Here is a 27,410-nt window from a genome sequence, read left to right as displayed (position 1 = left end):
CTAATTTTCTTGTAAATTATATGTAATGTAAAAATAGAACTACTTTGAATATAAACTATATTTTATTTATAGTCCAACAAAATTGATATTGTAGAAAATATTTGAAATATCAAAAGAACATCAACATCTTTAAAGAGTTATTCTTTTTTCTTTCCTCCAAGAACTTTTCTTCTTTGCTCAAACATGTGCCCATAAAGTGGTGGAAAGACTGAAAAATGTCCAAGTATTAATAAGAAAAAATTACAAAGTTGATATTTACTATATTAACATATTTAATGGAAAATAAAATATTTTAACCAATTTTATGCTCTGTACTTAAATAGAAGGGCGGTTTGAAAAAAAAAATATTATCTTCAATAAGAACGTTATTTCAAGCAGCAACGGCAGCTGACGTTGAAGTATTAGAACTGGCACCTAATGCAAACTACCATTAGGGTACTATGCGAGCACCATTCAGGCAGAAATATTTATCATTAAGAAATTAGTGGAAAGAAATTATTATAAATGCAACATAACAATCCATTCTGGCAGTTCAGTTGCTATTGAAGCATTGAGCTCCACATCATCGATTCAAAATTGATTGGGGAATGTTATAGAAAAATCATTAACTCTGCAACAATAATGTCTTTATGGTTTTAGGAATCAAGGAGAACAATAAACCTGCTGTGGTAAAGGACTGCATTTTTAGAAAGTTTCGGGAAAAGGAAGAATCCAGTACTGGTCATAACCAAAAAGTTCCTTCTGGACTGAAAGATATAAGCAATAAGAGAAAGAAACTCCAAATTACCTAGTTTCAAGTTACCCTGCTATAACAAACTAAAAAAATGCTTTGGACTAAAAATTTGTAGGATCAAGGATATAATCTCTTGGAGCCATCCTAGAAGATACGGGAATCTATTAAAAAGGGAATATGAAATACAATTATCTGAGTTCAATGAAAATATTTTTATTCAGTTTAAACCTGTAAATGATTCCTATTTTACATGTTGTGCAATAATGTTTGAACAGTAAACTAACATAATTCAGTGTATTTTTGACTGATATTTATAGTCCATTTGATGTATTTAGCACTACTAGTTACTTTTCATTATACCATTTTCTACATCTCTTAATATAAAAGAAAATACTTACTGGGTAGGTATAACAGCATCAAGAAAACCAGAACATGTTGATAATTGAAAATAAAGTTCAATTCATTTGGCATTTTGAAAGAGTATAAGTTATTTTCTCCAACTTCTTTTTGAGCCCAGTACAAGCAGAACAACTCTCCCGTAATGCCTATTGGATATAATAAAATAAATGTAGAATATCTGAAAATGAAAAATGCCCAAACTGGATTTTACAAAAGAAAACAACAATGGCAATCGTACATTAGTAATAGAATTCATTTTACTTGAAATGATATAAATTTTTCTATATTCAGCTTCTGAATTCCAAAAATGTATTAGGTTTAATAATTCAAGTTTCTTCTTGTTCACACACAAAAATCAAAGAAATACAAATGTTGAATAACCTTATCGTTTCATATATCAGGTTTATTTATTTTAGGAATGATTGAACTGAAACTAGTGATATCTATCAAATTATTACAAGAAATCTTGTTCGCATAGGGAAGCCTAACAACTTTTTTACAAAATGAAAAATTAGAGAAAAAGGTAATGTTATAACCCTAATATAGCATCGAAAACTAATATTGATTTATGTGGGATGAGGTAGTTGGTATCATGAAATCAATTATCTTTATTTTTCACAATTACTCCCAAAGAGTGAGCACTATAATCAAAACTGCTTGGCAGAAATATGAAAAAACAAGGTTCTCAATTGGCCCCTCCAGTTGTAAAGCAGTATCCTCTATTTTTAGACAAGCTGTTGGCTCTATAAATAAGATACATAATTCTCTGAATGAAACGTTAAACTACAATTGGAGATTATTGATCACTAGAATCAATCAATTTCTGAATTACAAAGCAAAAAATGAAATAATAACATCAAAATAAATTTCATACATGAGGCGGACAAATCTACTTATTATAATTTAAAATTTTTAATTTGCCAAGGACTAACTGGTGCAGAGTATTTTTGTGTTTAACCTTTTGCTAACATAAATAGATTTGATCGTTTTTCAACACGTGATCGACATTTACCTTAATAATCATGTTTTTCAATACATATTTAGTCTTGAGACTTATTTATGGTTAAATTTTTTAAAGAAAACTGTATATTCTGACAATTTATGATTCTTTTGTATTTCACTGCAAGTTCAAAGTTGAAAAACAAACGTTAAACTTCTTAATTTGTCTTTGTATGTAAATATTCCAAATGTATACCTATTGTTCCAAAAAACCATTAAACGCTAATGATATGTTAATCAATATACAATATTTGAAATCATTATTTGTACATATCATGACCCCATTGGAATTTTACGAAATGTAATAAATATTCACATGAAAATTATCAATATTATATTGAATGGTTTCAATTGATAATTAAAACGTAATTACAAACTCAATTAACTCCAATTATTATTTATTGTATGACACAAGTATTGTTGAAACCAGCTAGTCTGAATATCTCTTTTCTATAATTGGCACTATCTAGTATATAAACTGTATACATAATGATTAAAACTACACATAATTACTTAGTGAACTGAAAATACTGTCAATCTGGGAACGAAAGACCATGAAATGATTTATATTATGATCTTAAAAATAAATTTGGAATGTCTGGTGTAAGATTTTTAAATTTTAGAACAAAAAATTCTCTAGTCTCAACCAAGCAACAAATATAAATATTTTCATTTAATAGACCAGAAAGTTGGGAATAAACTAAGTCACACTAAAGCAAAAAATATTCTTATGAAAACTTGTGTTGACTCTTAAATACATGACATTGTGTTTTTAGTAGCTTTGACTAAGATTACCAAAACTCATAATGAATGAATCATGATTTCATCATGATAGTTGCAAATTTGGTGATGGTTTAGCTGGAATTAATCATGATGAAAAAACTGATCTTGTAGCAGTTTTTAAGATTAAATGGTAAGAAGTACATCAAACTCATTATGGAGTATTGTTATAGTATAGGCCTACATTTTGTTATTATGCAATGCAATGAAGCAATCTTCACGAGATTAAATGCATGGCTTGACTACCTCTGAAGTCCTATTATAAATTACACAGAACATATTTTGGATGTGTTTATTTTTACACATTTATTAAAGAAATATGTAAATATTTGAAATAAAATTTTGTGAATTGTTAAAATCAATCAATTTATTAAGACGTAAATATGAGTTTCTCTATTGCTATTGCTCTATTAAAATATTAGATACTGATAGTGTTGTAATATATATTTAAAAAATAGTTTTAACTATTATTAAAACGTATTGTTATGAGAGGGGTTACCAAATTATAGTATGTGAAACTCGAGATTTGAAATCCTTGTCTCATTGTTTAACATCTTATATAAAAACCTATTTAAAAAAATTAAGATTATTTCTGATTTCTAGTAAGTAATTAAATGCATATGTATTATAAATTTTTCAAAGTTTCACATAATGCTCGTTATTAACAAATCAAATTTACCTTAACCACGTCAAAGCATAAGGTGCTGCATCTACCAACGAGAGAGCATACATACTGTATCTAATAATTTCTGTGATTGACCATGCCACAAGGCATAAAGTGAATCCAATTGAACTCCGTGGTGTTTCTGTTGCCATAAGGACTCCGCATACAATTATGACTCTAGATGCAACTTGAACTGCTGTTATAATTGGACTGGATTTCACTAATTTAAGTGCCGCATGTAATACTTCTAAAACTGCAGCATTTTGGAATATTATCAAACTCCATTTCACAGTTTCATAAAGAGACTCATTATGTGCAAATAGATAGTAATACAGAAGTTGTAGTAAAAGATAGGACCACCTAAAAAACATTTCTATCAATATAAAAAATCTAAAAGCAAATATTGATTCAAATTAATGTTTATATTGAAGTAGTAACATTGCATTGAGACGTTTGCAAAATTTGTCTTATTCACTCAACATTCTGTGATATTAAGTTTCAATCCAACAGATAAATTACCAGACTTATTACCTGCAAACCGACAATAATTTCTACTCACAAGTAAATAGATATATTACATATAAAATTGTATATTCTAATTATTGTGAAATAAATAGGACAAAAATATATTATAACTAGTGAAATTGAGAAGTTTTTATTATTAAAAAAATATTGATCTATTCTATAAGTTACTGACCAACAGCGAAATTAGCATTTATGATTAACTAAATTTTCCAACATTCAGTTGTAATAGTAACTATAGTTTTTCTCGCCGATTCTACCTCACTTGGACTTAACAGCACTTACTATTAAGTTGAATATAGTAGTGACAAATTGATGAACTTTTGGCTTCAAATGATTGCAATATTTTACTAAATTTGGTAAATAATTGTTTTGTATTCACGAATTATACAACACATATTGCTATCACTCATTCGTTTTATGCTTTATTTAGTTCAATACATACATAAGAGTCGGATTTAGGCTTGCTGCCGCCCTAGATCCTGTTCGATGCGCCGCTTTTTTAATAAAATGGTTTGCATCAACTTTAATCTAAAATTTTTATTTCAAAATAAAAGTTATAAGCCTTAGATAGGGATATGATAAATTTATATTATATTATATCGTCATAATTAGTTTCTTGGACTAATTGAGCGACAATAGACAGTAATCAGTGCCGGATTAAGCCAGGGGCTGGGGGGGGGGACTATAGTCCCGGGCCCCAGGTCCAAGAGGGCCCCATCATTAGGAAATCATTCTGTATTTTTTGATGTGTTGATACCACAAATCTAACGTATTGATATTATTTTGTGAATTTTTCCGGGTTTCCGAATTCCTTAAGGGGGCCCCATCATTACTTCAGCCCCGGGCCTTATAAATCTTGATCCGGCCCCGACAGTAATGCATTAAGTCTATCGTCTATCTTGGCCCAAGCTTGTGCGTAAATATGTTTTTACTATTTTTACAGTGGAAAAAGATCTTTCTCCTGAGCAATTTGTAGGTGGAATACTAGAAAAAATTTGAAAAGCAATTTCCACATTCAGTTAAACATCTCGAAGACTCTATTTTTCGTTTTTGCTAAGGAATCTCTGAGTTGATAATGGAAATGAATACATTCATTGCCTAACGTCTCTTCCAAATCATCAGAATACTTATGACTAGTTTATTGGCAAGATTTTTCAACTTGTGTTTTCAACATAGTGTCTGGAATAGGGTAATAAACATTTGTATGAAAACTTTCTTGTCCAGAGGAAGGTGATCTTTCTTTTACTCTGAGTCATCTGTCAGAATTTTTCTGTTCTTTTTTTGCGACAATTATCAAAACTATAATAATCGTGAACTTCATATAGTGTTTTAGCTTTTTCTTCATATTCAGAAAATTGTCTGTCTCTAATGTCTTGGCTAGAGATTCTCGAAACTTCTTACTAGCAGCATTAAAACAAAAAAGAATTACAAGCCAAACAATGACTAGAATTACTAGTTCTGAATGTTATAATTTTCGCTGCAATCCCGTAGCATCAATGAAATCGCATCAATTATTACAGACCACTCTATTTCTAATGCGTAACATACATCAAGTCGTGGAAACCAACGAGTTTGAGAAAAACTCTTAACTCTCCCAACGATGTGTGAATATAGTGAAGAAATTGTATACTTTTTATAAGTCAAATGCTTCTGTTACAGATGCAACTGCACATGATCCTATCAAAGATGTAAAAAGTATTACTCGATAAAGACCATATTCATCTATTGAAAAATTAACATCTTAAGAAGTGAAATAATGAAATAAATTGTAATACACTGAAAAACAGTTAACTTCATTCAAAGAGAGAAATCTTGAACCAAAAAAACCATTTTGAAAAAGAAAAGATACTTAAACTAAAAATAATTCATTCAAACCAAGAAAAATTTCTTGGTTCAAGATTTTTCTTTAGATTTTGTTTTTTTAGTGTAAATTCCATAGAAAATTTTTGATAAAAACTAACTTGAACCAATTTTTGAAAAGGATTATAAATTCTTTTTTCGCCCTGGGCCTCATGGTGTTATCATAGTGTAAAAAAAGTGTTCATTCCACTCTTGTTTTATTATAGCAATGGTCAACAATACTTTCGTTATTAATGAGCTACAAATTTTCCAATATTTCTTCATTATTTTTATTTTCTGATTGAATGATTTGAACTATTCCTTGATATTAAATCCCTTACAGTTTGTAATATAAGATTTTACATAGCTATATAATTTTTAATGCTGGTTTAGTCAAAGCTTTGTTGAACTATGCCAAAAATAAAACAAAATATTTATAATGCTCAATTACAGGGTGATATCACAGTGCTAAAGACATTGATATAGGACATAAGAAAGTAGGTATAATCAATACAAAGTAAATACAGGGTGCGGCAGCATAACTTCCTTTTTTAAAAAGTTCGCCATTTAGTCGGTAGATGTCGTAACGGAGTGCTAGTGGTCTCGTTCGAGAGGGGGGACTATAAAGTTTTGTCCCGGCACAGTTCAGTCGCCATCATGCGTTGGAACAGTGAGGAGCGTGCGTTTGCCGTTGAGGTTTACTTTTCGAGCGGATGTTCTGTGATCGCAACCCAGCGCGCCTTTCGGAATCGCTTTAATTTAGCCCCCTTGGCCCCTGTCCCGGACCGGAAATCAATTGTTACGTGGGTCACTACGTTCAGACAAACTGCAAGTGTGACAAGACGAAGAACTGGAGTCCCTCGGCCCATTAGATCACCGGAGAACATTGAGTTAGTTAGAACTTCAGTGTTGCGATCACCACGGCGTTCTGCGCGCAAACATGCGTCTGCCCTTGGACTTTCCGATCGTTCTGTGAGGAGAATACTTCATGATGATCTTCATTTTCATCCATACAAGATGGCAATTGTGCAGGAACTTTCTGAACGTGACTTCAATTCTCGGAGGAACGCGTGTGAGGTTTTTCTGGAAGTCGTTCCTGAGGACGCTATTGTTTTTTTTAGTGATGAAGCCCATTTTCATTTGTGTGGATCCATAAACAAACAAAACATGCGCTACTGGGCTGATACCAATCCTCGACAATTGCATCAACGGCCTTTGCATTCACCTAAAGTCACAGTGTGGTGTGCAATTTACTCACGTGGAATTATTGGTCCCTGGTTCTTTGAGGAAAATGAAGTCACAGTGACAGTGAATTCGCACCGGTATGTAAACATGTTACAGGAATTTTTTTTCCCACGGCTAGATGAGTTGGACTTAGGGGACACTTGGTTCCAACAAGACGGAGCAACGGCACACACTTCAAGAACATCGATGGCTGTTTTGAGGGAACACTTCCCAGAGCGCCTTATCTCAATTAGGGGCGATTTGGAGTGGCCAGCCCGCTCTCCCGATTTGACCCCTTGTGATTATTTCCTATGGGGTTTTTTGAAATCCCGTGTGTATGTGAACCGTCCAAGGACCCTACAAGATTTGAAGACGAACATCCAGGAAGAAATTGCCAACATAACGCCTGCTATGCTGGCAAGAGTCATGACAAACGCCAGAAATCGGTTTACTCAGTGTATGGAGAATGGGGGACGTCACCTAACTGATTTGATCTTCAAAACTTAGTAAAACAAAACTTTATGTATGTGCCTGTATTATAAAAAACGAATAAAAATTTTCTGATTCATACAATAAGTTTTATTAACTTTTGAAAAAAGGAAGTTATGCTGCCGCACCCTGTATATAATTATAAGTAGCATAGTCGGAAATAAATCACTTTATATAAAGCACTTTTATGATAATCTTATCAAAAAACATTACACTATGTACTGATAAACATACAAATAATATAATAAAATAATAATACTAAGCATTTGTGAGGTCCTCTAGAGTTATTTGTGCAGAAGGTTTTTTAATGCTAGTAAAACTAAGAATATACACACAAAAGAAAATATATTGGTCTACAAATTTCTTTGATGTCTGTATATTCAAAACCTTATTTTAAATCTCTTTGTTGGATATCCTTGTAGTGTCAAATTAAACATTTTACATTCTGCCTTTTGTTCGACATACCTATACTATACTACCTAAATAACTTCTATACATCTATAATCACTAGATATTTCATAATTTCTTAAAATTAATCTAACTATGAAATATCAAAATTTTGGCAGCATGTCTGCAATAGTTCATCTCATCTCTGTGGACTTTGATATAGTTTTGCCCCATTGCACCATTACATTGTCTGGTGGCTGCTTAATCTGTTATTTCTTCAGGTGATTGCTTCACTCAAAAATATTTTGTTGTATCAACACATATTATAGTTTATTAAGTTCACTTCTAGTCCTCAAAACAAACTACATGAAGCTGCTTAATCTACATTGTTCTAAGGGAAGATTAAAGTTATGGTTCGAGATCAGAAGACATAACTAGTGCTATTTTTATAAAAAGTAGATAAACACATAACATAAAAAATATTAGAGGGATTAGATTACATTATTGAACCTTAAAAAATATGAGTCAATAGATCACCATGACAAGAACTAGGAATGAAAAAATATAATATAAACTCATACTCAAGTAATATGAGACATGTAGCATAATCTGAAATGAAAAACTTTGGGGCAATAGAATAACAGAGATATGCATTATTATTACGAGGATTAATAATATATTACATATAATTCTCAAGGAATGAATAGAGAAATTATTTTGAAAAAAGAAGTACACCGCATGAAATGTTAATACTGCTTCTGGTTCGGGCTACTAACACAATCGACATAACTAAAGTTTATTGGTTATTTGCGTAAAATATATTAATTGAATGAATGCATGAATTAATTTGCTGATGTAGTTTTACAATAACAATGTTTGAATAAAATGAAATAGGTAATACTTACCCTAATGTTTGTAAACTATTATAAGCAATCAGATATTTAGAAGCTCCACTACAACCTTTACAACTGCTTTCTTTTGCCATATTTATTCTATACAGTGTATACCATACTATTGAACAATAAAGCTAAATTACATTTCCAACTAATGTCTTCAACTGCTATATAACTAGATATATTACCCAGTCTGCGCACTTTGTACCATACAGGTAACCTGCAGCAGTGGTGGTACCAAATTTTTGTGGTACCATTCTATACCTTTCATTATTTCGTTCACGGAACAATCGATTATTTTGAAGGATGGAAATGTCAGTAAGAATGATAGGTGACAATACCGATACCCTGAACTTTAATATAAGTAGTTTTTAAAATTTTAGGATGCGAATAAAAACGTAGTATTTTTATCAAAAAAAAACTATTATGAATTGTGAGAAAATATAGATTCGTGATTTAAATAAAATAGTTACAATATAAACATTTGTACTTATAAGGTTTATTTAAACTCTATTTGCTTAACGTGTAAATAGTTACAATTTTTTCCAGTATGTCGAAAGAGACTCATATGGATCGAGATTTAGATCTCTCTAATGCTAATAGAGGTGTCTGGCTTGTCAAAGTCCCCAAATATGTTTCTGAACGATGGGAAAAGGCCCCTGGAGATATGGAAGTTGGTAAACTTAAAATTGCTAAGTATGTATATTTAAGTAAATAAATAATATTTATGTTTTATTACGATGATTTATATCGATAAAAGTATCTATTTTTGGCAAAAGTGGTTATTCTTTTCAATGAATTATATTAGAGAATTACTCATTTTAAAATAATTGTCTTGTTTAGACCCGTTGGACAAAAGGCACAAGTTTCCCTTACACTGTCTTCAGCTATTCTTAACCTCAACGAACCTGGTCAAGAAAGTATTCCCAAAGATCACAGACTTGATGTGTCCACAGTTACACAACAAACTTTGGGAGTATTTTCACATGTTATACGTAAGTACATAATTTTAAATTCATTATAATACTCAATTGATCAAATTAGATTTGATTAACAGTTTTAGTGAATAAGAGACATGGGGAAATGGTGTACGGAGGAAAGAATACTCATTGTTTTACTTTTAGCTGTAAACACAGATGCTGTTATACCAGAAACAGAGAAATTGTATATGGAAGGCAAGATAGTACAAAAACTGGAATGTAGACCATATGCAGACAATTGTTACATGAAACTAAAGTTAGAGTCAATAAGAAAAGCTTCACTACCAGCAAGGCAAGTTAAACAATTGGACAGAGTGGTGCAAACGTACAAACCTGTGTCTGATCATAAAAATAATGTTAGTATATATATACATATATATCTAATTAATAAGTTTCACATTTATAATTTCCTTAAAAATTATGTTTGCAACTTCATGATTAATTTGGTTTTAGATTGAATACATGGAAAGAAAAAAAGCAGAAGGCAAAAAGGCTCGTGATGATAAGGATGCAGTTCTTGAAATGTTGTTTGCGGCATTTGAGAAACATCAGTATTACAACATAAAAGACTTAGTAAAAATTACGAAACAACCTATCACCTATTTGAAAGAAATATTAAAAGAAGTCTGCAATTATAATTTGAAGAATCCTCATAAGAATATGTGGGAACTCAAACCTGAATATAGGCATTACAAACAAGAAGAAGAAAGCGATACTAAAAAGAATGACTCTGATGATGACTAAATGCAATTTCAAGTATGCACATTTTTGTATTTATTTAGAGTGATTATGGTTAAAGTAATTTTTTCAATCTATTATCCCCTCCAATTAAATAACATTCAGGATTGATTCCAAATTGTCTTTAAGTATTCTGATCTTAGTCTCTAACTATATCGGAGTTTTTTAATACAAAATATATTACAAATTGTATTTTATGAGTTATGATGTGCCTTGCAAAATTGTGCTTGGGTTCTTTGAAGATGTAGTATAACCCAATTTTCACATTTTGAATATTTAGCTCCATTTGTTGATAAATGAGTTGATTTATTTATCATTTAATGGTGCAAGTTTCCTTCAGTTAGCTTTCTAAATTCTGAGTCAGGTGTCTTTAACATGAAATGATATCCAGATATGTAACAACCTTCATATTTTTTTTCAGCTCAAGGTATTCTCTAATCTGGTTTAAAATCTTAGGTAGCTTCATTGCTCTGGATGTAGTTTTCAACATTTACCAGAACATACTTAATATCACTCCAGTAACGAATTTCTGAGTTGAGATGTTTGAAACTATTGCTGCCCTTAGTAACTCAGGTTTAGATAATTTGGATGAATTCCTATTGAAAAAGTAACTGAACATATTGTCTGTTTAATTCACAAATCTCGAAACTCTATAGCATTAAATTTTACAGTAGACATAAAAACTTATTAATGGAAAAAATCGCTTGAAGATTTGACCTGTTTTTATCTTAATAAAGGACAGAAATAGTGGTCATATATCATATTTCAATAAAATAATTGAAGGAAAAAGGTACAGGTTGATTAACAAGGATTGCAGTTAGCTTTAAACAAAATAGGGGTTTTGAGTTGATGTTCTCTATTTCGACTTTTAAATTGTATATTTTCTTGAGCCTTCACGAGTTTTTTTGTTAGATGCGTTCAGAAATTATGTGTCTAATGGTATCAAAATGTTGATATAAGAAAAAACGGAATTACGTGGTTTGCGACCTAAGCTGACGAATATTTGTTCCATAATTCATAAATAGCTGACCAAATAGTGGTATTTATATTACTAGGGGATGGGTAGTTAATAAATAAATTTTATGTAAAAATTTTAGATAGTAAATAACCACATTGAATTATTGTATATGGATGAATTTGAAACATTGTTAATAAAAAATGTAATTAAATGTATTTTTATTACCTATTACAAAAAGAAGCTTCTCAAATAGGAACAGTTGGTAATATTCTTAATTTTTACTACCATTGCACTAACGATCAAAATTACTGTTTGTACTTGGATCTTTCTATAAGTCACTGGTTAATATCTGGTATAATGAACCTGGGTGAAAGTTGGTGTAGTGGTAATGAGCACTATATTCAGTATATTTCTCAAAACTGATTTGTTAATTTTGTCCACCAAAAAGGCAAGATACAAAAATCCCCCCTTATTGGAAAATTTAGCTCCTGTGGACTAAAAGTCATGTATGTTGGAATCGAAAAGTACAAAAAATTGTAATTAAGATTGAATAGAAAGAATCACATCAGATCTTGAATTATATGATAATATAAAAGGAAAAATTATTTAATAATTTTGTTACAGAATAGAATTATGTACATTGAAATATTTTAGAAAATTACATTTTTGATATAAAATAAAGACTTAGTGGATCAACTCGATAATTGGAGACAGAAACACAGGCTGAATAATATATGTGACAAATATACTATGTTGAATATGCAGAGCCCACAATAACGGTCACAGTAGCCTGGAAACTAGCACATGCTAAATGGCACACATTCCAGGTTTAGCAGAAAGTCGCACCAATATATTCATCAATTATGGTATGAGAATTGTTGGAAGTAGTTCAATTGAACCATTTTATAAATCAACATCAATTATAGTGTAAAACATGGTACAATGTAGTTCATACCAACCACTTTATAAGTCAACATTAACTATAGTATTCAGCTTGTTTGGAATTTGTTCAAATGAACGATCTCCTAAGTTAACATCAATTATGTTATGAGACTTGATGGCAGTAGTTCAATTAAACCATTTTATAAACCAACATCAATTATGGCGTGAAACATGGTTCAATGTAGCTCATACCAATCACTTTATAAGTCAACATCAATAGTATTCAGCTTGTTTGGAAGTAGTTCAAATGACCCATCTAGTAAGTTAATATCAACAGATAACCAGATGTAGTGGCTGTTTAAAATAAACTGTCAAGTGTAATTTTTTTTGGTTTCCCCTGAATGAAAAATATTTTGGGTAGTCGCTACTTCTTGCAGGTGTACTGTGATATATAAGTGAAAAACTTCTGAATTGAGAACAAAACTTCAACTGTTGCAGCACTTTTCATTCAAATGAATAATGATAAAAATTAATTTATTCTCTATGCTATGAGGTTAATGAAAGACTAAAAATAAATAAAAATTTTAATTAGTTCACACTAAAAATTTACACTTATGTTAATTTTCCTTCGCACTTTTCTCATTTGGCGAATTTAAAAAATTAATTAACACAAATTGAGTGGTGTTTTAGCATGTTTATACTAGGTGGATTTCTAAAAAAATATATTTAATTATATAGTAATTAAAAAAATATATTATAACTCTTACTAACTTTTTATTCGGGTAATACATTTCTCTTTTTTTACTGGGTTCGGTATTGTTAGAGGAACCCCAGTCAAAATTTTTAATATGCTCGATAAAACCATTAAAGTTCGCGGCTTGCACATTTCTAAGTTTCTAATTCATATCTTCTACAAATCACAATATATATGAAGAAATTACTAAAATATTAAAACTCTTTTCTTATGATTACTCCTCGTTTCTTCTTGAAATATTTAATACAGGGTGATTCATTAAGAATGTCCAATCTCTGACTGTAGATTCTAGACCTCAAAATATGATGATTCTGCTCAACATGCCTTATGCAAATATTGCTAGTTTCCGTGATACGGGGTGTTTTGATTTTCGCAATAATTGTTTATGTTTTCACAATTTCTCTTTGAAAATTGGAAAATTCACGTTATTTTAACATTGCTAATAGATGGCGCTAGTTACATTTGTTTGTGTTAATTAAATCAAAGTAAACTTTTTTTGGGATAAAAAACTAAAATAATGAAAAAATATTAAAAAGCGTTAAATTCTACCAAAAAAGTTACTCTTCTTTGATTCGTGTAACTCAATCTGTTATAGAGTTATTTGCTTTGTTATATGCCCGCCGTTTACTTCAATACACTTTATGATCCGCTTTCGTAAAGATCTTTTATTAATTATTATATTATAATAATTAACTTTGAACACCCCGTATCTCGGAAACTAGCAATATTTGCATAAGGCATGTTGAGCAGAATCACCATATTTTGAGGTCTAGAATCTACAGTTCAGAGATTGGACATTCTTAATGAATCACCCTGTATAATCTTTGTAGTGAAAATTTTCAAAGGCTTATCTATTCTTAAATCTTCTTTGTCGGTACATTACCATACCTTTTACCCTAAATTTCCCCATCTCAATTATTTATTAGTTATCTGTAATATCTTCAACTTTGTTCTGTATTTCCATAGTATCTTTTCTGTGATATTGGTATTTGGTCTTTCGATCAATAATCTTCCACATATTTTCATCCACAGAGTGTTCTGGGATTTTATGCAAAAAATTCGGGAACGAGTGGAAAATAATGCTGTGACAAAAATATTTTCTCATACGACACCTCGTTTCTGAATTATAGGCCTTTGAAGTTGCAAAATTAGAACTTATATTTTCTAAAGTATACATTCGAATATTAGGAATTTTTAATGTATGATTACGTACGTCCATGTAGTGTGTTTGATGGAATAAATAATTCTACACTAATCTCTGAAGGCCAAGGGCGGCTTAAGTCCAATGGTTAATAATTCGTAACTTTTACAGGGACAACCTGTACAATCTAAAGATAGCAAAAATACATTTTTCATTGCTTTTTCCCACAAGAAGGTACTATGTTTAACTCGTTAAAATTTATGGTTTACAAGGTAAGTAGTCTTTAGATCATTGTACATGCCAAGGAAACCGGACTTAATCATTGTGTATGAGTCGCCCCTGGCTTTCAGATAGTAGTGTAGAATTATTTATTCCGTCAAACACAATACATGGACGTTTGTAATCATCCATCAAAAATTCATGATGTTTGAATGTATAATTTAGAAAATATAAATTCTGATTTTGCAACTTCAAAGGCCTATTAACCAGAAATGAGGGGTTGTATGTATAAGAAATTTTTTTCTTTTATCACAGCATTATTTTCATGCCACATCTACACGTTCCCGAATTTTTTGCAGCAAGTCCCGGAACATCTGGTATAAGTTCTTCCAGTACATTTAACAACCCTATAAAAACAAATCAATTGAATAATTTTTATGGTTCGTATCTGATATAATAACCTAAGTACCTGAAATTAAGTTTTCCACTTAATGTATCATATTTTGACTACTATCTATTTTTTTATTGCGATATTGGTATTGATTCCTGCATGATTTCTGTATCAATGGGTCCATATAATATTTCTTTTTCACTATAAAAAGAACAACAACTAAAAAACTAAAAAAATGTATATTGTTATCATCTCTAAAAGAGGTAGGTTAATACTTATATATATCTTCTAAGCACCCATTCAAAATAATCATCTTTCAGTTCCATAAATTTGTTAATATTCGTCTCCTTTGATATGCTTCTCATCATAGTCTTCATTTCTTTTCTTATTTTGATTCTTATATTATTTTGTTTATTCGCACATAATCTTGGTCCATGCATTGTAGTATCTTTAGTGAAATTTCTTGCTTTGATTTATCTTTCTAATCTAATTTGAAGAGTCCTTACTCCTGAATTCATTTTTATGTTCCATGCATATATATATATATATATATATATATATATATATATATATATATATATATAAATACTACCTGCAACTTTTGGATCTAATTTTTGAGGAATACTGGTATAAAATTAATTTCCATTGCCTAATTTATTTTTCCTTTTACATGTATATTCTAATTCTCTATGTGATTATGTGATCTCTATGTTTCCAATTCTTTGAAGTTCCTAAAATGAAAAACAGATTTTTTGATTATTTTGCTACACTTATTGAGCGAATCATTGTTTTTAACAAGTGTTTATTTCAAGTACTGGTGATCAAAAATTCTTTGTTGAATGTCCATGTTTCCCTTTTCTTTTGCAAAATTTGAAGCTAGTTGCCTTTATTAAAAATAGCATAAGAAAACAGACAAGTATTATTACCTTGTATTATCCTAATTATTTCTTTACAATAATTAAACGTTCCTACCACCCTCTTAATAATTTAACCACTACATACCTCTCTAGATCCATGATTTTGCTTCCTCAATGATAGGATAAACAATTAAAATAAAATCTTTTAAAATGTTTCTAAGGGATTGAAAAACTCATTATATCATAAATTAAATGACATAAACGTTTTATGCGGCTAAAATAAGCAAAAATTGCATTTGCAAAAAAAACTAAATTCTAGAAACAAAGTCAGTTAGGAAAAATGCGATATATCTTTCAATTTCTTGGCCGTTCTCGGTTAAAGTTCGTATCAGCGAGGAAAGAGCTCTTTCTGACTGGCCAGGAATCTGTGCCATTTAGCGTATGCTCTGGAAACTAGAGGTCCTACGTGTAACAATAATTTTGAGGTTTCAATATAAAACGTTTTTAATAACAAAATTATATTAATAAAATATTTATTACAATTTTTGAACAATAGGTTCGTGAAGACAGTTAAAAAAATAAAAGTATATAATTTTTTATAAAAAATAAACCATCTACTGAATATAAATGCTTTTTATATGAGATTTCAATAAAATCACATCAAATAATTTAGACATATTTTAATACTTAACAATAAATTTATGAAAATGTTATATGCTCATATATAGGTCAGCAATAATTTGATCTATGTAGGATTTACAATGTATGTTTGAGTAGTCAATAATTTGACCATAAGTGCGTTAATTATGTCAGAATACTGTGGTACAATTGACACAGTAAATTTTTGTTGTACTCAACTTGAAATAAAAATTTCTTCTGGCATAGTGAATATTTTTTAAAGCAACAATAGCAGCCAGATTATAGATTCTAAAATTGTACATAGAAGAATCCATTAAAATTTTACATAAAAGAAACAAAAAAGCATAAGCCGTTGATATATACAAGGTGGTCCAGAAATGTACAATAATTTCTAGATCTGTTAGTTTACGTCCAAAATAAAAGTACAGCTTTATGTTAACTTATTTAAAACTGAAATACATCCCTTTGAATCCCTCTTCTTCAAAAGTTCATACTTTGGAAGCGATTATCAGATATAATAATTAATTTCGTGTCACCTTCTACCCAACCGCATTTTAATACCCTTCGAAAATACCCGTGTTTATATAGGACATTAAATCAATTATCCCCATATTTTATAATAATTCTCCAAATATCAACCTACAGCCATAACCTTTTGAGGGAAAGAATTAAGTTAACAAAAGTTGTACCTTCTTTATTAATTACTCTTATTTTCGAGCTATAGAAATTGATGGATATAACTCTGGACCATCTTGTATATGTAAACCTGATTTAACTTGTGTAACAATTATCTAATGGGATTATCTTCAGGAATGAGGATTTAATCATATTTGAAACACCAATTTTATTGAGTTATTGCCCACCATTGGATGACATAGGCACCTACATATATGCCTTCAAATATGTAGTCTTAAAATTTTTATAAAACATTTTAAAACTAGGTACATAAAATTTGCACATATTCATACTAATTTATATAAAAAATGTATAAAACATTGTAAAAAATCTTTCTTAAATATATATATATATATATATATATATATATATATATATATTACATTTATTATCTAATTTTGGGAGTAATATTAATGTGTAATATAGATAATCACTCCCAAAACATGAATCTTATAATTCTAACTATTTGAAGAAATATTATTCTCAATCCACCCCCCCTTCGAAAAAAAAAATGCATTTCTACTATTATTAAGTTTAAAGAAAAAGTGTATAAAAAGAATGTACCCTCATTATTGGAAGTACTTAGTTCTATGAATTAATATACATACATAATTTTGGACCACACTGTAAATAATGTAATTAAAATTTAGAAAAATAGAATATCACAATCAGATGTATAATCACTTCTTCCTGTAATGGTTATACATATACCAATAATACTGGCATATATACTGAATTTTGCTATAGATAAAAGACTAGTTATAGATCATTTCATTAAAAAAATGCCAGTAGCAATAATACAAGCTAATAGTTTCAGATTCTAGTAGAAGTATGAGTTAGATTAAAGAAATGATTAAATATTGGCTGAAAACAAAAAAATTGAAGAAGCCCCTATATATATATATATATATATATATATATATATATATATATATATATATATATACTTTATACTTTTAACAGAATTCAATTTTAAAACTGCTGGCAATAACAGAACAAGATGTTGTGAATAGAATGTGCTGTGACCTAAAAAGTTTCCTAAAAATAGACTGAATATTTATTTACAAAATTATAAGAAATTTTTCAATTTGATTTTTATTTATTATATTTAAAATATTTTAGTTGTTTTGTTAAATTTTAGGCACTGGTGCCAGTAGCATTGTACTATTAGGGGTCCGAAATAAAGATTTAAAAAAAAATTTGTGTTATGCCACCAAAAATATTGTCCTTGGAAATGAATAAGCGATTTTAAATTCTTGATCTATTTCCCCCAGTCTTAATATCAAATAATTTACGTACAAAATAAACCTGAACACATGTTGTAACTAAAACAACAAGTATTTGTATAATTGACCATCTGACAACATAAGTATTGTTATCTTTGAGCAAGTTATAATCCCATGACTCTCTTGCTCTTGAATGATGTTGATATTGACGCATGTTATTTATATTCATCTCAATTTGAATAATAGAGGAAGTAAAATTTTCCATGTTCATATTAAGGGATTCAATTTCTTTTGTGTATGATTCCCACAAATCATAACGAACTACACTCATGTAGATATTGACAAGTTTACCAGCAAATCTTGAGAACTGATTATCAATACATACTGAGTAATATCCACCTACAGAGTGTTGATCTTGATAATCACTATTTGCTTGCCATTGGTAAGGGTGAACAATTTGTCCACTTGGGTGTCTAACTAAAAAAACAAACACTATTAGAAAAATTCATTATACTTGCTAAATTATCAAATAATCATATCAAACTAACACTAATCATATTATAGAACTTTTTGGGAACTATGATCATGAATCAAATAGATTACGTATCAGCTGATTATACACCTAAGCCAGAATGAGATCTTTATTATTTTAGTTACTTGAGTAAATAGTTCCAACACAATTCATGTTGATAACTCTACAGTTTTACTGTGTTAAATACCTTCAGTCAGATATGGAGTTGGTAATTTAAAACTTAAAAATCTATCAGCTAATTGGATTTACCTACTGATATTCTGAGATAGAAAGAATCTTATCATATGAATTGTGCCAATTACTTCAGTTTCCCAATAACAATAAAAATGAACCAGATTAATTCTTGAACTTTCAGATCATGATCGAGTTCCAAAAAGCCCTTATATGGACTTTAATTAAATAAATCAGGTGTTGTAATTGCCAGTTGGTTTATTAAGCAATAGTTCCAGTTTTACACCAATGCATATGAAGAAATCCCTTAGATCTAATGTTAATATTTATATTTTTAGTATTGTTCAATTTGTCGATCATACATTTTCAGTAAAAAAGTTTTATGTTCACCAATAATGTCAAATTCAAAGATGTAATTTTTATTGAACTTTTGTTTGGTTTTCAATGTTTTTGTTAGTTGTGTAGTTATTTATACAGGTACAAAAAATATTAACTGATATTTTACTTAGTATCAATAATATGGAAATTATATGAAATATAAATAATTATTATGGTGCAAGTAGAAAATATTATGAGCAGAACAAAAACTGTCCTAATTTTTTAACAAAGCAGTTTTGGAGTGAGATTCGGATTATATGTAGTTACTTGCCTGCAAATCCAACCATTCCATCACCGCCTCTAACTACTTGGAAACTGACATAAAATGTTGCCCCTGGATTAACATATTGAAAATAGCAGTCTTCTTTTCCAGGATTTATATAAACTTTATAGTCCATTGCAACAGCAGGTAAATTTTCATACCATGGTATAGTTCTCGATATGTCTTGAGGCACAGTTAATCCGATAAAACTTGAAACTAATATAGTTAATTCCAAAAGTAACGTGGCAGCAAGATCCATTTTTTAGTTGATCCAGTTGTGGTTTATAACACCAACTTTCACTTTCATTATATTTATAAATTGAATGTAATTTCAAGATTTAACGTAAAATTCTAATATACAATTTATTCCTATAAGTATAAAATATTCAATTTGCACGGCGAATAACAGAGTTTTATAAATCTAATTACACACGTTTTAAATTACGTGTAAAATACATAAATGTCATATGGTATGGGGAAGAATAAACATTAGTTTTCTCTTTTAAACGTATTTAAATGTCAAATCAGTATTTTCATATAAAATCAAGGCTTAGATAATGAAAGGATTATCACAGAACATTAGGGTACGTTCTGTGAGGGTTATTCAGTCTTCTGTTTACTTATGTTCATTGAAGTTTTTTACTTAGTAGAAAAGTGGCATCCATATACTTTTCTTATACAAATAAATATATTGATAGGTTATATGCGCACTACTAAAATTCTATTGAATTGTAATATAATCTTTCATATACTGCCCCGTACTACGAATTAACTTTCAAATAAAACAGTTTGTCTTACTAATAAATGCTCAATAATTTTCATTAAGAAATAATAATTTCACTGCCATCATCAAATTTCTGCATTTTCAATTACTTTGGATGCTGAATTATCGGATCATTACCCAATTACAAATCATAATCATCTATGTTCGTACTATCACAGTTATATCATAGAACATAGAGGTCTCACATGGTTGGTTTTAAGTTTTATAGTTCCGTGCTAAGAAAATTGTTATATGATATTCTGTTTTAAAAGTCAAAGTCGTTTAACGGTTTTGATCTGGTAAATTCACTTAAATGTACTTTTAAATGGACCTGTTGTTATAAGTATTGTTTGATAAAATTCATTACAATGGGTATACTTAATAGCAAATTTGATGCGGAAATTCCTGCTGATGAATTACTTGAAGAAAATGTACCATCTACTCCAAAATTGTCAAACAAAATTACCCATATTCAAGAATTAGATCCTCGTTCTCCAAGTTTGAATATAGTTAGGACACCTTTAGAGGTAAAGCAACTCTCAATTATACATTAATATACTTGTAAATCATTCACCTTTTCAATATCTTGTCAAATTATTTCTACAGCAATGTAGCCACAATGAAAGCAAATATGCAACAGTAACGTAAAGTATAAGTTTACTTCTCTCTATAATGAAAGATATATTGAGAATTGAATAGTTTGGTTTAAGAAAATTTTTCAGATATTTTTACTTGCATTTGTTGATTAATTGTACTTCATTGTATTGTATGTAATGATGTATATAATGTTGTATTTTTGTTTTTTCTTTTCCATTCTTAGAAGACTTGAGACAGATTTGAAAAAAGCATCAACCTTTTCTTTTTTGTTGTAGTTACTAACTTCATCCACTGAAACTCTTGAACCAAGAATGCCTATAAGGAATAAAAATATTCTCTTAGAAGTAGATCCGAGGTCTCCCACAACAGATTTTGAAAGAACACCCATTATAATAGGTTCTAAAATTTCTGATTCCCGTAGAAAACTACACAATAAAAATTTGGACAAAGCTAATTTAGCAGAATTAATAGATACACAATCTTCCAGTATTCCTCCAAAACTTCTTGAAAGTAGTCCCATAAGAGTCCGTCTAGATTCACACAAAAGACGTTCTTTAGTAGGTCTATTAGAAACAAATATAGATTATACAGAAACTGATTTAGATTCAATATTGCAAGAAAAATATAGAATTGAAGAGAATGATCAATATAAACATTTAGATGATGAATACATAGCTAAGGAAGATAAGATTGATATATATAATTCTGTTGATTCTTCAAAAGATGTGCTTGATGAAATGCCACAAATAATGGAAAACATTAACACCAATTTTGAAAGTATGCAAATAGTCGCTGAAACTGAAGCAGAACAAGATGCACCAGTAAAAGTAGAAGTACGTGAAGCTCCAGCTGGTATATTTACAAGCTCAAGTGTATGTCATGAAGAAATAAAGTCACAACCTTCAAAACCATTGATTAATATAACTGCAGATGTCAAGGAGTTGGATAAAAAATTGACAAATCTTATATATGAAGATGATTTTGTTGTATGTCCTAGAATTGTACAATTGAGAGAAAATATGGAAAGATCACCTTTAAAAAATAGAAATGGTAATGAATTTATAGCTAAATCTACACAAAAGTTGAAAGTTAGTGACAAACCCAGATCTGATTACGTTGTTAGTAAAATTCCAGTGTTTAAATCAAGAAAAGGTAATGCTAAAGATCAAGTACAATGTGAGAATACACCTCCAAGGCATATGGACAAAAATAAGGCCAAGGCTAGAAAAAGTGATTGGGACAATAAAGATACTACATTGTATCTATGAATATAGTTGTTTTTTCTTTACTTACTTTATGTTTTCAGAAGAGCCATTAGTTATTGTTCACTTTTTGACAAAATACTAGTGTTAGTTTTGTATTATACATGAATTAATTTAAATAAAATTTTTTATAAAAAGTCAATTACTAGAACTTAGTGTCTATATAAGCTCTAGGCGTGATAGATCTACTAGTCTTCTATGCAAATATAAAAATCAATAGAATTATAAAAAAATAATAAAAATGGAAATATTCTAAAATATAACATAATCATGGTAAAAATTACATTCTAAAATAAACAACAAAAGTTTATCATTTTTTAATAATTCATGTCTTCAAATATCGAAATTGATAACCAGATATTTGTGACCATGGTAACCCTCCCCAAGTGACTAGTGAATGAAGCTGCACTGTTAGAAACTAATTTTTAAAATAAAAAAATAAATCGTATTTGTTCTTTGATAATTTGTATATTGTTGATGAATAATTTCATTTTTTTCATTCATTTTTTTTATATAAAAACAGTTTTATGTAATTGTCAGCTATAAGAGTAATTAGACTGAAATGGGGATCCAGCATGGTATTATTTTGAAGATGTACAACATTAAGGTTTATTATGCCCCCATTATCTTTGTTCTTACACATTCTTGTCAAATACTCTTTTTGTGTGTTTGTAATGGCGAAGCATTCTAGAACCATATGATGAGCTTTTTATTCCTTTCCACATAATTTATACTTCAATTTCAGCTAGATAATTTTATGAGGTAGTAACTGGTAAGGAAGGTATTTAGGATTTGTATCTGCTTATTATCAGAACGAAAAAATCTCATATTTCTGAGTTTCCTTTCAGGTTCATTTCCACATATATTTAGATGGTAAGTATTAGTTTGAGCATGTTAGTCCTTTAAAAGAGATTTTATACAATTTGATGATCATACTTTCATGCTTACTAAATGGGTATTGGTCTCTATAATTTTTTTTACTCAATTGAAACATCACTTGGTCGTGTATTTTCATGCATGATTTGAATTTTGTCATAATCAGAGAGAAATTCATTCTATGATTAAACTAATTCAAGTCTGATTATTTTTAAGCAAGTACAGATATAATCTGTTCAATTTTCAAAAAATCGAATTTTACATAATGTTGGATTACACAGTATTAGTAAACTCAGCTTCAAATTTTCTCAAGTTTTATTACTTTTTCTTGACTGGTTTTACAACATAGGCTAGGTGGTACATTCCAATCGTAAATGTAATCATGTCTTTTTGTACTTTCATGAATACACATCTGATTGGTTTGTAACAAGTTATTGTATAATATTTTCATTTCATTAGGAGAAATATTGTGAGTAATAAGGTGGTGATTCTTGCATCCTCGTGAAGTCCACTCTGTATCAAATCTAATATCATGTATTCTGAGAATATTAGCAACTGGCGATAACCAGAATCCAACACTTATATCTTCAGAGTTAAATGACCTGTAATATCAAAATAGTTAATTGAGACTTTTCAACTGGATATACAATTTTTTAAAACATACGAAACATTATAAATCCATCGAACCTAATGTAGAATGTTATTTATATCTCTTAACTAAATTCATATCCTAAATGCTGTCAAATGTTAAGTTATATATTAAATGTTGGCCATAGTTATTACTATAATGAAAAAATTCAGAAAAAAATGAATTAAAAGAAATTAAATCAGTCAATAATTTTCTTTACATGTCAGTTAAATGGGCAATCCAAAACCCTTTGTATAATGCAAATAAATATAATTTTATATTCAAAATAAGTATTCTTACTTTAAATCTTCCATGTTTTTTGAAATATATGAAATAAGCCCTTTGGAAAGCATATATCCTCCACCTAATGCATATGGCACATATCTATCACATGCTATCCAATTTGTTTCTTTCCATTTTCCTTTGGTTTTTATTCTAGCATTTCCATTAAAATATCCCCAATATAGGTCAATGGGTTTCTTATTACCCATTTGATAATTTGTGGAAATAATGTTAGTTTTTAAATCGTTCATGGTTGATGAAATTTTTAGATAATTGTTTTCTATATGTGTAAGTTCTAACATTAATTTGTTCAAATTTACGAAACTGTCATCATCACATTTCAAAACATATTTAAAATTTAATCCATAATTAAATTGTGTGTCTAACCAATGGAAGCTATATTTAATCTTTTCAATTAGATTTTTATATGAATCCTGAATTGGTAACAATAAAATATCTTTGTGTAAGAGTTGCTCTTCTTCAATTTTCTTACTTTCTCTAGTGGGCAAAAAAAGTGTTCCTATAACAAAATAATGTTTATAGTTGAATCGTTTATTGATATTTTCTGAATTATCTTCAAGTTTGAGCCAAGTTTCTCTTACAGTCTTTCTTTTATTATAATTATTTGGAGCTGACAATATAAGTATTATAACTTCAGGGCTTTTGAATTTTGAATTTTTCATTATGTTAAATTCCTTATCCGTCTGTTCTATTTTGCACGAACGATCTATTGGCATGATTGCTATCGTAAACATACAGCCCAAAATGAAAGCTAATACTACAAAAGCTACAATTTGGTGTCGTTTTTTTAAAAATCCGTACATTACATTCCCTTAGTATTATACACAATTTTATTTATTTTTGGATATACTTCGATTCGAATACATTCTTCTTCTGGTTTAATGTACATCAATAGATGAATTATATACGATGTGTTATAGGGTCATTAGTCAACAAGACTACATGGCTGGAGGAAAATAATAAATACAGTATATGGAAGTATATCACACAGCACTTCGAACTCATTACTATATTTAAAAAATACAAACTTGTAGCTGCAGGTTTTCATGCTATATGGTAATGAATTCACCTAAAAAGAAGATTTATCATTTAAAATGTTACTTAACCCCAGATATTCATGCTTGTGATAGTCAAAGATTATATACTCGAATGGTGATAGTTGAAAATGAAAAACACTATCCAAAAATAATAACCTGTAGTAAGGGTAGGAACAAATGTTATTAAGAATACTTGAAAAAGAAAATACCAAGAATTTTTTTTAACTAAAAATATTGGTGGTAATACATAATCAATGGAAATTGAAAAAAATGAAAAAGAAAGCATCAACCAAACATCAAAATAGCTTTGATACTTAGAAGTGTATTATATTAAAGTATCTTCAATAGTAAGAAAATAAAAATAAAGAGGAGTTCCAAAACTTAATAAAAAAGTTAATTCTAGTTATAAAACCCTACAATTCTTGCTGTGGATTAATATTTGATACAAGAACTACTATTTAATCATATTGAAAGAATGTAGCTGCAGATTTAATCGATGAAATGAGAAAATCGGGAAAGCAGGAGAGCTGTAATTCGATTGGCAACAATCTCCAAATATTAGTTCACAGGTAAACAATGGAATTTTGTATTAAAATTGATATCTGCTGAAATTACTTTTATTTCATTTTATTCCAAGCTATCTATCTAACAGAGAATATATATTATAGTAGAGCCTTGTTGAGCATTCATTTAATAGTAAATGAGGTTGAAGAAAGGGATGGAGAAGAGTTTTTATATCTGTACTACTATATAGTTTAATCTTATTAAAATATTTGGTAATTTTAATTTAGTATCAAGCTTTAAACTATGTTATAATTGTCATTTAAAGGTATAAATTATGTTTATAATCAAGTTCCCATTGTATTATATATTGAAACTCAATAAAATAATTATTTTAGAAATATACAGACATTCCTATATATGGAAAAGATATTGAGAAGGCATCTATATGATAAAAAACAAAATGGCAATGCCAAAACACAAAATACTTTTTTCCTACATTTTTTAATCTTAGAACTGTTTACATGTATAATTTTCTTTTTGGAATTTCTTAAATTAATATACAGTTTTTTCATTAGGTAGAAAATAGAACTAAAATGATGGCAAATTTTAAGAACAATATGAGGAGATTGTTCAGCTAAAACCAAATCCTGAATCATATTTACCTAATAGGGAAAGATATGGAAGTAATAATAGAAGTGGACTAGTAGAGGATGAAAACTTTAGATAATGGAAGGGAAAAAGATACTTAGACATATCATTTCATATTGAGTACTTCTTTCCAACATTTTCAGAATTTTGCAGTCTGGTAGAGTTATGTTCTGATTTTATGGCCAATTTACTCTTATGTTATATTCCAAGGAAATATAATCATAAGCATAAAATATTAAAAATAATTTAGATGATTAGTAGTTTATTTTTATTCTTTCACAACAGGACAAGGCAGAATGTTTGATGGAAAATAACTTCATTTGTAGGTTTTTCTTTTAAGATTGTTTTCATTTTTTATGAAATTATTTGCTTTTTTTAATAAAATAAGTTTGGAAGTTGAAGGGATTTGTATTATGATGAAGAAGAAGTCGATTCTGTCGATACTACTGAGATTTCGTCTACATCAGTAGTTTGGATCATATTGCTTGGCGACAAAAGATCTTCCATTTCCTCTTTATAACTTGACATTCTAAAAACAAAAGCATTTATTAGTGATTCTATTTTATACCGGTTTATACCTGATTTATTATCCATAATTAGTTAGAGTAGCTCGTATATCAAATAATATAGCTATTTCATTTATACGCAGAATTATTTGTTGGCCCCAATTTTGCCTTCTCCTTATATAGATGGTTCAAGCATCTCCTTTTTAATGTAAGTATTCTTTGTTTTTATGCTCAACAATTATTTTTTAATTTTACCTCAGTTAAAAATAATTTATTGGTCGAAACAATCAAAATTATCCCTTATTTAAGTTCCTTTGAGGGATTTAGCTCAAAACCAATGTGAACTGGCGCCATTTGCGCAAAATATCCAATGGATTGTTCAATTAACTGCAACTTAATCGATCACCCGATTAATCGATTATTTTTCGATTAATCGATTATTTTGCCCACCCCTATTAAATTGTTTCTTGAGTTTAGGGTGATTGACTTTTCCTCGTAAATATTACGACGGTCAGGTGTTTAGGGAACACTATTTTTTTAGTTGTTTTGTG

At 29.2% G+C, this 27,410-nt stretch overlaps 5 protein-coding genes and 1 long non-coding RNA gene across 10 annotated transcripts; 2 read left to right on the top strand and 4 right to left on the bottom strand.

The window, feature by feature from the left end:
• Positions 1–43: 43 nt before the first annotated feature.
• LOC130450584 (very-long-chain (3R)-3-hydroxyacyl-CoA dehydratase hpo-8) lies at positions 44–9,252 on the bottom strand. Its single transcript, XM_056789048.1, has 4 exons — positions 8,945–9,252; positions 3,591–3,935; positions 1,132–1,310; positions 44–208 (listed from the first exon to the last, which is right to left on the bottom strand). The coding sequence occupies exons 1-4, from the start codon at positions 9,022–9,024 to the stop codon at positions 138–140; spliced, it is 675 nt and encodes a 224-aa protein (XP_056645026.1). The 5' UTR covers positions 9,025–9,252; the 3' UTR covers positions 44–137.
• On the top strand, positions 9,210–13,072 carry LOC130450583 (general transcription factor IIF subunit 2). 3 transcript variants are annotated; one of them, XM_056789046.1, is made up of 6 exons: positions 9,210–9,246; positions 9,482–9,628; positions 9,776–9,927; positions 10,057–10,268; positions 10,366–10,668; positions 11,072–11,819. In XM_056789046.1, exons 1-5 carry the CDS (start codon positions 9,239–9,241, stop codon positions 10,654–10,656), a joined length of 810 nt encoding a protein of 269 aa, XP_056645024.1. In that variant the 5' UTR covers positions 9,210–9,238; the 3' UTR covers positions 10,657–10,668; positions 11,072–11,819. The 3 variants fall into 3 exon arrangements, with proteins under 3 accessions (XP_056645024.1, XP_056645021.1, XP_056645025.1); XM_056789043.1 differs by having other exon boundaries at positions 10,366–13,072; XM_056789047.1 differs by lacking the exon at positions 9,210–9,246 and adding an exon at positions 9,259–9,429 and having other exon boundaries at positions 10,366–11,804.
• LOC130450585 (uncharacterized) lies at positions 13,061–15,552 on the bottom strand. Of its 3 annotated transcripts, XR_008910599.1 has the most exons (4): positions 15,271–15,552; positions 15,074–15,222; positions 13,262–15,011; positions 13,061–13,202 (listed from the first exon to the last, which is right to left on the bottom strand). It is a non-coding gene; the product is annotated as an uncharacterized LOC130450585 (long non-coding RNA). The 3 variants fall into 3 exon arrangements; XR_008910598.1 differs by having other exon boundaries at positions 13,061–15,011; XR_008910600.1 differs by having other exon boundaries at positions 13,061–15,011; positions 15,074–15,214.
• An 801-nt stretch (positions 15,553–16,353) lies between these two features.
• Positions 16,354–20,233, bottom strand: LOC130450581 (transmembrane emp24 domain-containing protein 5). The gene is made up of 2 exons (XM_056789041.1): positions 19,745–20,233; positions 16,354–18,869 (listed from the first exon to the last, which is right to left on the bottom strand). Exons 1-2 carry the CDS (start codon positions 19,992–19,994, stop codon positions 18,415–18,417), a joined length of 705 nt encoding a protein of 234 aa, XP_056645019.1. The 5' UTR covers positions 19,995–20,233; the 3' UTR covers positions 16,354–18,414.
• A 491-nt stretch (positions 20,234–20,724) lies between these two features.
• Positions 20,725–23,547, top strand: LOC130451470 (uncharacterized). The gene is made up of 2 exons (XM_056790499.1): positions 20,725–21,025; positions 21,371–23,547. Exons 1-2 carry the CDS (start codon positions 20,867–20,869, stop codon positions 22,361–22,363), a joined length of 1,152 nt encoding a protein of 383 aa, XP_056646477.1. The 5' UTR covers positions 20,725–20,866; the 3' UTR covers positions 22,364–23,547.
• Positions 23,531–25,340, bottom strand: LOC130451471 (beta-1,3-galactosyltransferase 6). The gene is made up of 2 exons (XM_056790500.1): positions 24,162–25,340; positions 23,531–23,835 (listed from the first exon to the last, which is right to left on the bottom strand). The coding sequence occupies exons 1-2, from the start codon at positions 24,965–24,967 to the stop codon at positions 23,532–23,534; spliced, it is 1,110 nt and encodes a 369-aa protein (XP_056646478.1). The 5' UTR covers positions 24,968–25,340; the 3' UTR covers position 23,531.
• Between the last annotated feature and the right edge of the window lie 2,070 nt (positions 25,341–27,410).

The sequence above is a fragment of the Diorhabda sublineata genome, chromosome X (genome assembly GCF_026230105.1).
Source record: "Diorhabda sublineata isolate icDioSubl1.1 chromosome X, icDioSubl1.1, whole genome shotgun sequence".
Taxonomy (NCBI): domain Eukaryota; kingdom Metazoa; phylum Arthropoda; class Insecta; order Coleoptera; family Chrysomelidae; genus Diorhabda; species Diorhabda sublineata.
This window is presented reverse-complemented; position numbering and strand designations above follow the sequence as displayed.

What these genes read in the sequence shown, in the direction of transcription:
- LOC130451471 (XM_056790500.1), bottom strand. Translation starts at nt 24,967, where the DNA reads ATGTACGGATTTTTAAAAAAACGACACCAAATTGTAGCTTTTGTAGTA. An exon ending in AAAAACATGGAAGATTTAAA is followed by an intron (nt 23,836 to 24,161) that starts GTAAGAATACTT and finishes TTGATATTACAG; the next exon opens with GTCATTTAACTCTGAAGATA.
- LOC130450584 (XM_056789048.1), bottom strand. Translation starts at nt 9,024, where the DNA reads ATGGCAAAAGAAAGCAGTTGTAAAGGTTGTAGTGGAGCTTCTAAATAT. An exon ending in AATAGTTTACAAACATTAGG is followed by an intron (nt 3,936 to 8,944) that starts GTAAGTATTACC and finishes AATGTTTTTTAG; the next exon opens with GTGGTCCTATCTTTTACTAC. An exon ending in TATGCTTTGACGTGGTTAAG is followed by an intron (nt 1,311 to 3,590) that starts GTAAATTTGATT and finishes TTTCATTTTCAG; the next exon opens with ATATTCTACATTTATTTTAT.
- LOC130450581 (XM_056789041.1), bottom strand. Translation starts at nt 19,994, where the DNA reads ATGGATCTTGCTGCCACGTTACTTTTGGAATTAACTATATTAGTTTCA. An exon ending in TGGAATGGTTGGATTTGCAG is followed by an intron (nt 18,870 to 19,744) that starts GCAAGTAACTAC and finishes TTGTTTTTTTAG; the next exon opens with TTAGACACCCAAGTGGACAA.
- LOC130450583 (XM_056789043.1), top strand. An exon ending in GGTAAACTTAAAATTGCTAA is followed by an intron (nt 9,629 to 9,775) that starts GTATGTATATTT and finishes TGTCTTGTTTAG; the next exon opens with ACCCGTTGGACAAAAGGCAC. An exon ending in AGTATTTTCACATGTTATAC is followed by an intron (nt 9,928 to 10,056) that starts GTAAGTACATAA and finishes TTTTACTTTTAG; the next exon opens with CTGTAAACACAGATGCTGTT.
- LOC130451470 (XM_056790499.1), top strand. Translation starts at nt 20,867, where the DNA reads ATGGGTATACTTAATAGCAAATTTGATGCGGAAATTCCTGCTGATGAA. An exon ending in TAGTTAGGACACCTTTAGAG is followed by an intron (nt 21,026 to 21,370) that starts GTAAAGCAACTC and finishes TTTTTGTTGTAG; the next exon opens with TTACTAACTTCATCCACTGA.